The sequence below is a fragment of the Anolis carolinensis genome, chromosome 3 (assembly GCF_035594765.1).
Source record: "Anolis carolinensis isolate JA03-04 chromosome 3, rAnoCar3.1.pri, whole genome shotgun sequence".
In the NCBI taxonomy this organism is placed as follows: Eukaryota; Metazoa; Chordata; class Lepidosauria; order Squamata; family Dactyloidae; genus Anolis; species Anolis carolinensis.
In genome coordinates, this window is record NC_085843.1 from 94,912,238 (window position 1) to 94,925,487 (window position 13,250).

The 13,250-nt window shown below is 40.6% G+C and overlaps 1 protein-coding gene across 12 annotated transcripts in view; it reads right to left on the reverse strand.

Moving 5' to 3' along the window:
* Positions 1-13,250, reverse strand: part of pola1 (DNA polymerase alpha 1, catalytic subunit) — a 279,719-nt gene that overhangs the window by 262,972 nt on the left and 3,497 nt on the right. For all 12 annotated transcript variants that reach the window (XR_010004268.1, XR_010004265.1, XR_010004266.1 and 9 more), the window contains exons 2-3: positions 4,676-4,800; positions 3,980-4,076 (exon numbers count right to left, since the gene is read on the reverse strand). Coding sequence is in view for 6 of the 12 variants with exons in the window: in XM_008107337.3 (XP_008105544.2) it covers positions 3,980-4,076; positions 4,676-4,800 (222 nt within the window). In the remaining 6 variants the exon portion in view is untranslated. The remainder of the gene's footprint in view (positions 1-3,979; positions 4,077-4,675; positions 4,801-13,250) is intronic.

Consider the following 13,250-nt stretch of genomic DNA (forward strand, 5'->3'; position numbering starts at 1 on the left):
ATCCCACCCGGACCGGGCAGGGAAAAAGCACTTCGTCTGTGTCATGACTGCAAACCAGCAGGGCATTTCGGACTATTTAAAACCATGCATCTGATCCTAAGAGATTTCTGGTGGCCCAAGATCCGCAAAGATGTGGAAAAATATGTCAACACCTGCCCAGTATGCCAGCGCTCCAAGATAAGAAGGGAGAAGCCCTCAGGGCTTCTACACCCCCTTCCTACCCCATCTCGCCCATGGGAAATAATTTCTGCGGATTTCATCACTGACCTACCACCTTCCTGTGGATTCACCACGATCCTAGTGGTGGTGGACCTTTTCACCAAGTTAGCCCATTTCATTCCCTGTGAAGGCCTCCCCACGGCCAAAGAGACTGCAGATCTATTCCTTCAACATGTTTTCAGACTACATGGATTGCCCAAGAGTTTGGTCACAGACCGTGGATCTCAATTCACCTCTCGTTTCTGGAAGGCACTACAAAAACTATTGGGCATAGACTCTCGTTTATCTTCAGCTCATCATCCCCAAACAGATGGGCAAACGGAGCGCACCAATGCCACTTTGGAACAGTATCTTCGCTGTTATGTAAACTACCAACAGGACAATTGGGCTTCTCTGTTACCACTGTCAGAGTTTGCCTACAACAATGGAGTTCAAGCTTCTACAAAAGAAACGCCGTTCTTTGCAAACTACGGCTTCCATCCACGTTTCTTTCCCCCTGTCATTGAAACTTCAGAAGTTCCCGCAGCAGAGGATTGGCTGCAGGAACTCACAGCGGTGCAACAACTTTTGCTCCAACAACTAGACCAAGCCAAGGAGGACTATAAACGTCACGCGGACAAACATCGCCAACCGGGCCCCGAAATCAAGGTAGGAGATCGGGTTTTTCTGTCCACTCGCTTTTTGCCCTCCCATCGCCCTTGCCGGAAGTTGGATGCCCGTTTCATTGGCCCCTATCCAGTGGTAGCGCAATTAAACCCCGTGACTTTCAAACTCCAACTTCCGCGTTCAATGCGCATTCACCCAGTGTTTCACCGCTCCCTGCTCCTTCCGGCGGATGGTGTGCGTCCTGATACAGACCAACCGGCCCCCCCTCCTGTTTTGATGAATGGGGAGGAGGAGTTCGAGGTTGAGGACATTTTGGATTCTCGCTTTCACCGCCGCCGCCTACAATATCTCATTGACTGGGTGGGTTTTGGCCCTGAGGAACGCTCTTGGGAAGACGCCTCCACAGTCCATGCTCCTGATCTAACCCGTCGCTTTCATCAAACCTATCCCGCCAAGCCGCGACCTCGCGCCTCGGGGAGAGAGTCCCAGTTTGGGAGGGGCCTTGAGGAGGGGGATAGTGTGATGACTCATGGGCCTTGTAGTCCTGCTCATGACATTGTAATGCCTGATGAAGAAGAAAACTTGGGTTTTTTACCTTCCCAGTCAGAACTGGAATCTTCTCAGCCAGATCTTTCCCAGGCAGATCTGGGAACCTTGCACCTGCAAGAAAGTTGTGTCCCAGAAGTATGTCAAACAAACCCTGAGCCTACATCTCCCGTGTTCTCTCGCCATGAGTTTTGTAAACAACAGAGGGGTTTGGAAGCAGCTTCGTGCAGGAGTGCTAGAATAGCAGCTAAGAATGTAGTCAATTAAGCCTGCTTTCCATGAGAATCTTTAAGGAGTCAAACATCTGGTCTCAGAGATTAGCTTTCGTTTCTGGTTCCCAGAGAACTGCTCTTGGCGGGAAAGTTAGACTCTATATAGGTGTTTTACCCGCGGAGTAACTTTGCGGAGTCAATTCGTCAGCCTCCGGAGCGAGTTGTGTCTGGACAGCGCGCTCCGTTTCAAGCCTCGTTCCTGCTCAAGCCTTGTCCTTGTTTCCAGCCTTCGCTCCTGTTTCCAGCCTTTGTTTACCTACGGACCTTGCCTTGTTTCCCAGGACTAAACCTTGCCTTGTTTCACGGATTTTACCAAGTTATTCCACGGACCTTGTTCTTGTTCCTCGTTACCTTGTTCCACGATTCAAGCCTTGTTTCAAGTATCAAGTTATTTCCTAGCCTTGCTCAAGTTCATGGACTAAAGGACCTTGTCATCTCCCCTCACTTTGCCTGGCAAAGTGAGTGTTTCGGTTATTGGATTACAACTTTGGACCTTAATATTTCATATTGGACATTGTTTCCTTGGACTAATTTTGACCTTTCCTGAAAGGTCTGCTTCTGGACTAACTTTTACATTTGCTTTTATTAACTTTATATATTTCCTTAATAAAGATATTAGATAGAATCTGGTCTCTGCGTATGGTTATTGGTGCTCTGTAGCCTGGGTCGTGACAGGGGCACAGACACCAAAACAGACCTAAGAGGGGTGTTAACCCTTTCTTGTGCTATTCAAAATGAGAAAAGATAATTTTGGCTGGAGTTATGCTTAAAAATGAACCTATTCCAACCTACCTCTTAAGAACAAACCTACAGATCAGAACATATCTTGTTCGTAACCTGGGGACTGGCTGAATACAAATGTCCTCATGGAAGTCATTTGTGGACCAAAGCTGAAGAGCTCAGCAACCAAACAAATCTGTTTTACCAATGATAGGGCAAGCAAACAATCTAGAATTAGACAAGACGAAATAATTATCTTGTTCCCACAAAGTTAAGACCCACATCTCACTCAGTATTTGTCAGAGGAAGCAACCTTCTCAAGCCTCCGCTATTTGATGTTTGTCTGTTTTATTAGTATGTTGGTTTATACCCTGCAGTATATGTCTTATTTGATTTGCAGCTTCCTTATCTCTATATACCTAAAAGAGTGGGAGGGCCTGCAGGTCATGTGACTGGCTCAGTGAGAGTTTAAAATGTTCGGTTTTTAAAAGGATGACAGTTGGAAATGTCAAGTTGAGCCTTGAGCCCGTTAGAAGGCAGTTGAGCCTAGAGTGAGCTTGAGTAAAGAATTCTGTTAGAGTGCAGAAGCCACTGTAAGAAGTTAGAGAACTGTTGAGGCTTGTGTTTCAAAAGAAGACTGCTTGCATCTTTGTCTGCTGAAAGCATCGAATACAGTGTTTCCTCAAAAATAAGACAGTGTCTTATATTAATTTTTGCTCCCAAAGATGCGCTAGATCTTATTTTCAGGGGATGTCTTAGTTTTCCATGAAGAAGAATTCACATTTATTGTTGAACAAAAAAATGAACATTTATTATATAATGTATAGTAGTTATCACAAACCAGCATAACTAGACAAACTGAGAATCCTATCAAGAATTTCTTGTTACTACCATTATTTCCATGTACAACACTCTATGGGATGTACATTTACAAATCCTGCATGCTCTGGTGTTCTGTTCAGCAGGCATGCTTCCAAACAAAAACTTTGCTAGGTCTTACTTTCGAGGAGGCCTTATATTTAGCAATTCAGCAAAATCTCTACTAGGTCTTATTTTCTGGGGATGTCTTATTTCAGGGGAAATAGGGTAGAAACAAAATATCTATGTGCGATCATCCATAACCAAATAAACTCAAGGAACACACCTCTCAAACTCTGCTGCCCAGTTGTGATCCTAACAGGTCATAATCTATCCCCCAATGAGTTGTGATCCTTGCAGGTAATAGTCTATTCAATTCCCAATAGTATTAACTTTACTGAAGAAAAGCACAATTTGCTGATAATTGGGGTGGGTGAGGGAAGGCTGTTCTGGGCCCTCTTTTAGTACCCTTGTTTTGAGAAACACCCCCATTCCATCCTCATTTCTAAGGGTCTATCAGTATTAAAACAGTTAAAAGCCAATGACAATAATTTACATAAGATTAAATTGCATCACTTCACAAAGCAATTTCATTTAGTATTCTTGATTTTCCCTTAAATTCAGAGAAAAGATAAACCAAATTCTGTGGACCTTTTATTTAATATGACAATACTTCCTTAGCCACATTAACAGCAAACTAATAGAAGAGCACGAGTTTTTGTATCACCTCAAATATAAGAATGATTCAAATTACAAACCATCATCCACAATCCAGTCATCCTCCTGGCGTTCTTGAACAATCTTAGAATACTGTTCTTCATCAATTTCATCATAAACACTTGTGAATTCCTCAACCTGTAACAAGAAACTAAGAGTTGTAGGAGCAGCTCCTTGAAAATGGACTAAATATAGAAAACCCTTGACATACTCAGCAGTTATTTTGGCCACGTGTGGATGGCACACAGCATCAGGCAGTGATCCTACCTACATAAAGTCACCCCCTGTCAATTTGGACCAAATTAATGCCACTTGTCTTTGATAATGCAGCAATCGTAATGGAGATAGCAAGCAGGAGCAGCTAACATTGCCATACTCTAACAACTGATAGCAAGATCAGAATTGTCAGGATTAGTACATAGCAGTGTAAATGTTATTTTCCAGAAATCCCCAGAGAAATTAGTTAATAATGTATGGATGAAGGAGAATAGTGGTTGTACCTTTCTATCACTAACTGCTGCTCCATTTGCCACTAGCTCAGCTTACTTGTAAGGTGGTCCACAGCTCACAGAAGTTGTTCATCCTGTATTAGACATACACCAGGAAGGGAAGGACTACCCCATTTAAACAAACCTTTCCCAACACACCACTGCGTGTGCACAGGTACACACATTCTATGATTCAGTCCCATGTCACTAAAACACTAGCAGTTCAAGGCAGAACAATATTTTAGTTACCTCATATTTTATTTTCTCCCCAGCCTTTGCCTTTTTCAAGCGTTCCAATGCATCCTGTCTCCCTTGTTTACATTTCTTCTCACGCCGTGAACGTGAAGCTATAAGATTTGCAGAATCAGATGTTTCTGAAAAGTGTAAGAGTAAAAAGATTTAAAATAGACTGCAGGAATATAAATATACAACACACATATGCAAAAGTACTAATATACTAGTATGGTCATGAATAATCAAGTTTCTTGCCCCAAAACAGATTTTTTAGAACTGAATATTAAATACAGATTACCACATTGATATATGTCAACAGCCGCAAAAATATTGTTTACTTGATCTGGAAAAAGACTGAAGCACCAATAATGGAAGGAGGATAACCAAATAAAAAATTTTTGAAGGACTGAAAACTGTTTATAGAATTTTTTTTTGACCAACAAGAAATCTAATACTGTAATAATCTGATTTTGGTTATAAATAATTATAACCAAATTATAACCAAATAAATAAACAAATATAAAATAAAAATAAATACGTTATAAATAAGAAATCTAATATAGTAATAATCTGGGCTGTTGTGTTGCTTGCAGGTTGTATGGCCATGTTCTAGCAGCATTTTCTCCTGACTTTTCGCCTGCATCTGTGGCTGGCATCTTCAGAGGTAATAATCTGGCTTTGGTTATAAATAATTAGTAGCATTATTTAGCTGAATTTTCAATGGTAGTACATTTTTTTTGTTTTTCTTTACTAAGTGTGTTTTATTTATTTGTCATTTTTCTTTTTCTCTTATTTTCCTCTCTTCCTTTTTCCCAATTCCAGCAATGGCACATCTTTCTGTGCTGGTGGGATTGCATGCTGCTATGAGGCACTGTGCCATGCTGTCAGTAGTGCTGGTGGTAGGGTCTTCCATGTCAGGCAGGCTTTTACTAAGGAGCCAAACTACATTTGGGCAGAAACATGAATTGGATGGCGCTTGTAGATCAGGGAATAGGGATTCAGCCTGTGTTGGATAGGGTCACACTCCCCCTGAAGACACAGGTCCACAGTTTGGGGGTCCTCCTGGACTCGGCACTGAACCTGGAAGTTCAGGTGTCTGCAGTGGCCAGGAGGGCCTTTACACAATTAAAACTTGTGGGTCAACTACACCCGTTCCTTCAGAAGCCAGATCTGGCCACTATGGTACATGCGTGTTGCAGCAGCTCCACTGGCTGCCAGTCTGTTTCCAGGTACAATTCAAAGTGCTGGTGGTGACCTTTAAAGCTCTATGGTTCAGGTCCAGGCTATTTGGCCAACCACATCCCTTTGTATGAACCTGCCTGGGCACAGAGATCTTCAGGAGAGGCCCTTCTCTTGGTCCCACGAGAGAACAGACCTTCTGTCTCAGTGGCTGCCCCTCAACCCTGGAACTCTCTGCCCAAGGAAGCCAAAATGGCCCCCTTCCTGCTGTCCTTCTGGCTGCAGGCTAAAACCTTTTTAGTCAGACAGGCTTTTAAAGAAGGTTTTTTAAGATCAGGTCAGAGAGTACAGTGGTTTTTAACTTTGAATATGTTCTAAAGGATTTTAATTGTGAAGTTTCAAATAATATATATATTTAATTCTATTTTAATGTTTACATATTTCTATATTTTAAATTGTATGCTAAAGTTTTTATGTTAAGCTGCTTTGAGTTTCCTTCAGGAGAGATAAAGCGGAACATAAATAAATATATTAATAGTAATAATGGAGGAACATCTCATAGACACCATAGCTTACACCTGATAGTATTGTGCAAAAGGATGTGTGGTAGACTTCCTATTGGAAATCATTTTATCAGAAACACTCTACAATGAGACAACTGAAAATGATACAAAATGAATCTCTCTCTGATTGGACGATATTCAACAAGCCACTGGGATACAGTAGAGGACATCTACAAGTAGTGGTCTGAGCTAAAGTACTATAGCTAGGAATGGGGCATTTTGAGTCAAATAATTATGCCAGTGTTTTACTCAGTAAATAAAAATGTAAGAAGAAATGGGGTAGCATTAAGAAAGGATATAGCAAAAGCAGTCAAGAATATAATGCAAAATCTGACTAAATTATATTAATAAGACTTCAGGGAATATAAATATATTCCAGATTATGCTTGAACTCTACAACAAGCAAGGAAACACAATATATGACAAATTGCAAATAAAATGGCAATGGAAACAAAACACGGAAAAACTGTATAACGGGGATTAAAAGGTGATAGATTCATTCATGGAAGAACCATATGAAGATAAATCTCCAATTTTAGAAAGTCAAGTGGAAGCTGCATTCAGAGCACTTAAGAGAAACAAATCACCAAAAACAGCTGGCATGCCAACACAGCTGCTTCAAGCCACAAGAACAAATTCTATTTTGGTTCTAACTAAAATTTGTCAACAAATATGGAAAACAAAGCAGTGGGCCATAGATTAGAAACATTCAACATACATCCCAAAGCCCTCAAAATAATAGTTGTCCATGAAGTGACAATGGAGGACCCAGGGATTTCTAGAGAAGAGTTATTTCAGATTTTTTAAAATATTTTAATTTGCTATTTTTTTTTACTTTTGCAGGTGTCCTGTGCCCTTATTCCCAGCAAATGTGGAGAGCTCACTGTAATAGGTCATTAGCACAACACAGTATGACAAATGTCATCTATCTAGTATTAAACTGTCACAATTTTCCAGTTATTATGCAACATTTTCAGCCTTTGATTAAAACAATTTGCTAACATTCCTTCCTATGTGTTATGATATTCACATGTTTCATGTTAAACCAACCATCTTCTGGGACCTTTCTTTGTGGTAAGAAAATGTAATAGTGCAGCTTTAACAAATACTATATCCTGATTAGAAAAGCTTCACTACCCCAATATAGCATCCCCCCCATTATCCATGGATTCAGCATCTATGGTTTCATTTATTAATGCTGGAAGTGTTTATGGGTCACTCTAGATGCTCCAATGTGATTCTATGGTCCATTCCAAGTCATATCAATAAGGATCTGCTATTAACCACAGTTTTTGCTATCTACGGGGATCATAGAACATAACCACCACAGGTGCTATAGTCCAGAAGAGGAAACAGATGTTCATTTGATTACTCCACATAACATTTTAAAACAGCATTGTGTTAAATCGCTCCCCTCTCATACTATTCCAGCTTCTTCAAACTCATACATCCCTCATACAATGGACTTCATGTATTTGAAGGGCTGTCACATATAACGGTGATGAAGGAAACTTGCTTTCTGTTGATCCAGGAGGCAGGACCCAAACCAAATTGCACGACGTGAAATTCCAGCTACACATTGACAGGAACAGTAGTTTGACAGTGAAACAGACTGTCTAAGGATGAGGTTTTTCACACAGAGATTGTGCTGCTATCAGTCAGGGATCCTTTATCTATGGGTTCCTACAATGGCATGGAATTGCACAAGATGATTCCCTGACTTCCTGCCAGTTTCACAAATCTGTGATCACAAATACTGTCACATTCCTCCCATGGGAGAAATAATTTTTCAAGCCAAACATTAAAAACTACCAGAGAGCAGCTTCACACATTCTGTTGCTGACTGCTTCTGCCACATTTTCTCATTCAGTAATTCCCTCATAGCACTATTGTAGGGTTGAGTGATACAACTATTAGATCAGTCCAGCTCTCTGTTATCCTGTCAAAGGATTCAACAACTACTCTGTCATTACCCAGCTTATCTCTAGATGCTGGACATTTGGGGGACATTTAAAAATGTAGCTTTTATCTCTACAGAATAATTCCCTGGAGTCATCAGAAACTGCATGGCATTTCTAGTGGTTCTTTCAATATCGCATTGAAAGTCATCAGTCATTTTGATTTAAAATATTACATGATTTGACACATGTATCTTTGGTAACACTAAAAAGAATACAGTATTTAAAGCTTTGACGCTTGTACAATTATCTATGTGTCTTCAAGTTGCCCGATTATTTATGAAACCTGCTGAATTTCATAGGATCTTCTTAAGAAATAAATACTGTGCTCAGAGGTGTTTTTGCCAGTTCCTGTCTCTGAAATATTGCCTACACCACCTGGTACAGATAAAATATCACTTAACCCAAATTCTTGGGACCAGAAGTGTTTTGGATTTCGGATTTTTTCAAATGTTGGAATACCTGTTATTTAAATATATGTACATAAAGAAATATTGTGGGCAAGAGACTTAAGTCCAAACACAAAATTCATGTATGTTTCATATACACCTTATACACATAACCTGAAGGTAAATTCATACAATATTTTTATATCCATGAAACAAGGTCTGTGTACCATCAGAAAGCAAAGATGAGTCTGACTCAGCTACCAGTGTGGACAATGCTGGAATATTTTGGAATTCTAGAGAAGATGCTCAACCTCTATTTGTTAGTGGTCTCCCATCCAAGTCCTAAACCAGGTTGAGCCTACTTAACTTCCAAGATTAGACAGAACCTGGTGCTTTAACCCAGTGGGACTGAATTTCAATAAAACTGGACATGATTACATCATCCATTAAGTCTTTTCTAGAAAATATATGAAGACCTCAGGATAAAGGGATATGAGAGTGAGTGGTCTCATTACTTTATTTGTTACTCAGATTGTGGCTTTACACTCACTTATTTGAGAGTAAGCTCCACTACAGTCAATGGGGAGATAGACATATCTTTATATATATATATTTTGTTGTTTAGTGGCAGGGGAGGACACCATTTGTCATATATATATATATATATATATATATATATATATATATATATATATATGACAAATGGTGTCCTCCCCTGCCACTAAACAACAAAAGTACAAGCCCCAGAACCTAGAAATTTGGCAGCACAATCTACCATCCTTGCCCCTACGTTCCGACAACAAAAAGAAAACAAAAATAAAGTCCTAATTAGAGGGAGAGGAATAATTGTCTTTAGCCAATTGCTGCCAGTTAGAAGACTAAGCTCCGCCCATTTGGTCTCCTAGCAACCTACTCAGGCCTCACTCTCTCTTCCACACTGCCTATAAAATACAGATTATCTAATTTGCACTGGATTATATGGCATTGTAGACTCAAGGCCCTTCCACACAGCTATATAACGACACAAAACTGGGAGGGATAGCTAACACTCCAGAAGACAGGAGCAGAATTCAAAACGATCTTGACAGACTAGAGAGATGGGCCGAAATTAACAAAATGAAGTTCAACAGGGACAAATGCAAGATACTTCACTTCGGCAGAAAAAATGGAAATCAAAGATACAGAATGGGGGACGCCTGGCTTGACAGCAGTGTGTGCGAAAAAGACTTTGGAGTCCTCGTGGACAACAAGTTAAACATGAGCCAACAATGTGATGCGGCAGCTAAAAAAGCCAACGGGATTCTGGCCTGCATCAATAGGGGAATAGCGTCTAGATCCAGGGAAGTCATGCTACCCCTCTATTCTGCCTTGGTCAGGCCACACCTGGAGTACTGTGTCCAATTTTGGGCACCGCAGTTGAAGAGAGATGTTGACAAGTTGGAAAGCGTCCAGAGGAGGGCGACTAAAATGATTAAGGGTCTGGAGAACAAGCCCTATGAGGAGCGGCTTAAAGAGCTGGGCTTGTTTAGCCTGCAGAAGAGAAGGCTGAGAGGAGACATGATAGCCATGTACAAATACGTGAAGGGAAGTCATAGGGAGGAGGGAGCAAGCTTGTTTTCGGCTGCCCTGCAGACTAGTACACGGAACAATGGCTTCAAACTACAGGAAAGGAGATTCCACCTGAACATCAGGAAGAACTTCCTCACTGTGAGGGCTGTTCGACAGTGGAACTCTCTTCCCCGGACTGTGGTGGAGGCTCCTTCTTTGGAGGCTTTTAAGCAGAGGCTGGATGGCCATCTGTCGGGGTGCTTTGAATGCGATTTCCTGCTTCTTAGCAGGGGGTTGGACTGGATGGCCCATGAGGTCTCTTCCAACTCTACTATTCTATGATTCTATGATTATAATCTTATATCATCTGCTTTGAACTGGATTATCTTGAGTCCACACTGCCATATAATCCACTTCAGTGTGCATTTTATTCAGCTCTGTAGAAGGAGCCTGATATAATCCAGTTATAAGCAGATAATATAAGATATACAGTAGAGTCTCACTTATCCAACATAAACACCCTGGCAGAACATTGGATAACTGAATATGTTGGATAATAAGAAAGGATTCAGGAAAAGCCTATTAAACATTACATTCCCTCACAACCCTATCTACTGCCAAACTGCCATCCATGTCTATGCCAGGCATCCTCAGAGATTATGAGATCTGTTTGAAAGCAGACAAGTGGGATGTTTATTTCTATCTCACCAATGATATCCAGGATGGGACAACTCTGATCTGTCTGAGGCGACTGTGAATGTTCCACTTGGCCACAATTTTTAACCAATACCACCACCACTTTGCCACAGCAACGCATGGCTGGGCACAGCTAGTATGTATATATATAGACTAATGGTGTTCCCCCCTGCCACTAAACAACAAAAGTACAAGCCCCGGAACCTAGAAATTTGGTAGCACAATCCACCAATCTTGCCCCTAGGTTCCGACAACAAAAACAAAACAAAAATAAAGTCCTAATTAGAGGGGAAGGAATAATTGTTTTTATCCAATTGCTGCCAGTTAGAAGGCTAAGCTCCGCCCACTTGGTCTCCTAGCAACCCACTCAGACCAGGAGATAGGCAGACTTAGGCCACACTTAGGCCTCTTCCACAGATTATCTAATTTGCACTGGATTATATGGCAGTATAGACTCAAGGTCCTTCCACACAGCTATATAACCCATTTATCATCTTATATTATCGGCTTTGAACTGGATTATCTTGACTCCACACTGCTATGTAATCCACTTCAGTGTGCATTTTATACAGCTGTGTAGAAGGGGTCTCATATAATCAAGTTCTAAGCATATAAAATAAGATTATAAATATAAAATAGAGTCTCACTTATCCAACATAAACAGGCAGGCAGAACGTTGGATAAGTGAATATGTTGGATAATAAGAAGGGATTCAGGAAAAATCAGATTAAACATCAAATTAGGTAATCATTATACAAATTAAGCACCAACACATTTGACAGAAAAAATTGTTCAATGCCCAGTACTGCTATGTAGTAATTACTGTATTTACAAATTCAGCACCAAAACATCACAATGAATTTAAAACATTGACTACTAAAAGGCAGACTGCGTTGGATAATCCAGAACACTGGATAAACGAATGTTGGATAAGTGAGATTCTACTGTAATATCAAATAATTACTGTGATATAATAATACAGAACAATATAATCTCTAAAACCAGGACAGTAAATAAAGAGCAACACTCTGAAAGCAGGGAAATTTGGAATTCCAGAAAGGAAACAATCAGGGCCAGCTAACACCTCCCAAGAAAGGATTCTTCCAGAAAGGAAGCTCAGAAGGGAGTGAAGCAGTGTGTATTACCAGAGTCATTATTATTACTATCATTACTATCATTACTATTATTATTATTGTGTTGCTGTGAACCATCAAAATGAATACAATCTGGCTCCAAGTATTCGAAAACACTACAATCAGAATATATAAAAATTACTGTGGTATAATAAAACAGAACAATACAATCTCTAAAATCAGAACACTAAATAAACAACAACACTCTGAAAACAGGGGAATTCCAGACACGAAACAATCAGGGCCAGCCAACACCTCCCAACAAAGTGTTCCCATCACCAAAGTCTGGCAAATCCTCTGTTTTCTCAAGGCCACATACCTTTTTTTTTTTTTTTGAGGACTGTGTGCGCTCAACCACTGCATATGGGTACTTCTTCATCTACACAGACAGTAGAAGCACATAAAATATCGCAAAGAACACCACTCTGAAAACAAGGGAATTCCAAACAGGAAACAATCAGGGCCAGCTAACACCTACCAACAAAAAATTTCCTCAGGGAGGAAGCAGCCAGGTTTTAAAGCTGCAAGGCCATTACATGCTAATCATTTTGCCTAATTGCAGCATTCATACTTCCCTCCAACAGACAAAAAAAAAAAGAACAATCAGAAATATTGTATATTCACAAGCTTTAGCAAATAATATCCCCTGATGGCGCAGCGGGTTAAAGCACTGAGCTGCTGAACTTCTGGACCGAAAGGTTGCAGGTTTGAATTGCGGGAGTAGAGAGAGCCCCCACTGTTACCCCAGCTTCTACCAACCCTGAAGTTCGAAAACATTCAAATGTGAGTATATCAATAGGTACTGCTCCGGCGGGAAGGTAACGGCACTCCATGCAGTCATGCCACATGACCTTAGAGGAGTCTACAGACAACACCAGCTCTTCGGCTTAGAAATGGAGATAAGCACCAACCCCCAGAGTCAGACATGACAACACTTCAAGGGAAAACCTTTACTCTTTACCTTAACTATCAACAATTCCTCAATACTTTATTTCCCATACCACCATACTTCGCCACAGCAACGCGTGGCCAGGCACAGCTAGTCTATATATATAAAAATGTTCAGACCATTTCTGCCTTAAAGTAAACAGCGAAACTAAACACCCAAAACCCATGAAACTTGG